This window comes from Chinchilla lanigera, unplaced genomic scaffold (assembly GCF_000276665.1).
Source record: "Chinchilla lanigera isolate Chin_1 unplaced genomic scaffold, ChiLan1.0 scaffold00162, whole genome shotgun sequence".
Taxonomy (NCBI): Eukaryota; Metazoa; Chordata; class Mammalia; order Rodentia; family Chinchillidae; genus Chinchilla; species Chinchilla lanigera.
Genome location: NW_004955563.1, coordinates 1224487 through 1226617, shown reverse-complemented (window position 1 = coordinate 1226617; position 2131 = coordinate 1224487). Strand labels below are relative to the sequence as shown.

General features: G+C 56.7%; 1 protein-coding gene across 1 annotated transcript in view; it reads right to left on the bottom strand.

The window, feature by feature from the left end:
• The window catches only part of Fbn3 (fibrillin 3), a gene marked incomplete at its 5' end in the record, with an annotated part of 69263 nt that overhangs the window by 21478 nt on the left and 45654 nt on the right, over positions 1–2131 (bottom strand). Inside the window, 2 exons of the mRNA XM_013509128.1 lie at positions 396–521; positions 1041–1166. Coding sequence (XP_013364582.1) covers positions 396–521; positions 1041–1166 — 252 coding nt within the window. The remainder of the gene's footprint in view (positions 1–395; positions 522–1040; positions 1167–2131) is intronic.

Sequence of the window (2131 nt, the reverse complement as noted above, 5' to 3'; positions counted from 1 at the left end):
AAGAAAGAAAGAAAGAAAGAAAGAAAGAAAGAAAGAAAGAAAGAAAGAAAGAAAGAAAAAGGAAGGAAGGCAGGGAGGGAGGGAGGGAGGGAGATGGGCATGGTGGCGCACTCCTGTAATCCCAGCACTTGGGAGGCTGAGGCAGGAGGATCGTTGTGAGTTTGAGAACAGCCTGGGCTACAAAGTGAGCTCAAGGGCAGCCTGAACTGTGTAGTGAGACCCTGTCTCAAAATGACCAAAAAAAAAAAAAGAAAAGAAACAAAGAAAGAAAAAACAAAGAAAAGGGAAGGAGGGAGGGAACCCAGACAGAACCACGCCTTACCCAAGTCACAGCAGGCGACAGAGCCTGGCCCCCTCGCTCTCAACCCAGGCACCTCCTCAGACGCCCCACTCACCCACGCAGGTCCCACTGGGTGACAGCCTAAATCCCGGGGCGCACTGGCAGCGGTAGCTGCCCGGGATGTTGACACACTCTGCGTTGCTGTGGCAGACCCTCTCCCTGCCGGCACACTCGTCCACATCTGCGGAACCCGGGGGACAGAGTGGGGATGAGAGCGAGCACAGCTGGGCAGAATCCAACCCCGAACCTCTGGAAACAAGAGCTGGCACGCGGGGGCTGGGCGGATGGTGGAGGTGGTCACCCCGGGTGACGCCAGCCCTGACTGGTGGGCACCACTAGATTAAGAAATCCCCAACAGACCGCAGAGCGTGCTGCCGAGTGAGGCAGGAGGCTGACGCTGGGCACCGTATCCAGCCCCCGCACCTTCCTCTCTGGCCCTGTCCCCTGCTCTGCCTCCTCGCCGCCATGAACTAAGCAGCTTTGCTCCTGACCACGGACTGACCCCTCTGGACCTGTAAGCCAGATCAGCTTCCCGTCCTCTAAGTTGTGGGTGGCGGGTATCACGCCTGACAACAGAAAGTCAACAATGCAGCCCACTCTACAGAGAGGGAAACCAAGGCTCACAGAGCTTACAGGACCAGATTGCAAAGTGGGAAGCAGGGTCCCACCCGGACCCCAGGGCTCAGAGGAGGGCGGGCACCTCTGCAGGCCAGCAAGGCGCTGTTGTACTGGAAGCCCAAGGGGCACTCGCAGCGGAAGCTTCCGATCTGGTTGACGCAGACGCCGTCTGTGCACACGGCCGGGATCTCCCCACACTCGTCAATGTCTGCGGAGGATGCGAGCGTGAGGGGGAGCCCCGCCCCCGGGCCTCTGGAGCCCCTGAGCTAAGGGACCCGCTGGTCCTGGAGTCAGTGGTGGACGGTGGTGGAAGATATGGCTAGAGACCAGCACACAACCCAGAAGCCTGCTGTGGCCAAAATGTGTCCACCTACACCAGTGGGACGTGAGGGTGTGGAAGGAAGGGAGGATGGGAAAGAGGGTGTTTGCAGTAGAAAATGTACACTTTAGCCAGGGTGGTGGTGTACACCTGTCATCCCAGCACTCTGGGAGGCTGAGGCAGGAGGATTCCAAGTTTGAGTCCACTCTGGGGCTCCTTAGCAACACAGTGAGAGCTTGTCTCAAGAAATAAAAGGGCGCTAGATTTCAGTGTGAAGGCCCTGGGTTCGATCCCCAGGGCTACAAAAAAGGAGAGCATACACACGCACACCCCTCCTGTGACTCAGCAGTCCTGTTTCTTGGGATGTATGAGAACAAAGCAACTCTGTGTGAGTAAGTTCAGAGGGGACAATATTTAGCAAAAACAAAACAAAACAACAACAACGAAAAAACAAGCCCAGAAATATCAATTGGTGAACGGGTAGCCAAATGTGAACTACCCGAGCTGTGGAATATTACTCAGCCACATAAAGGACTGCAGCACTGGCGTGTGCCACAGCATGAAACAGCCCTGGAAATATGCACTGAAAGGCTATTAAGTCCCAGCCAAGAACCCAGGCGCAGAAGGGCAAACACCGTACAGCTCCATTGACAGGACGTGTGCAGAACTGGTAAATCCACGGACACAGGAAGCTCAGCAGTGCCAGGGCTGAGGGGAGTGGCAGGAAAGCGCCTGCAAATGGGGGCAGGACTAGGCCTCTCCTCTCCTCCCCTCCCCTCCCCTTCTTTCTCCTCCCCTTCCCTCCCTCCTCCCTCCCTCTCTTTTTCCTTCCCTCCCTCCCTCCCTCCCTCCCT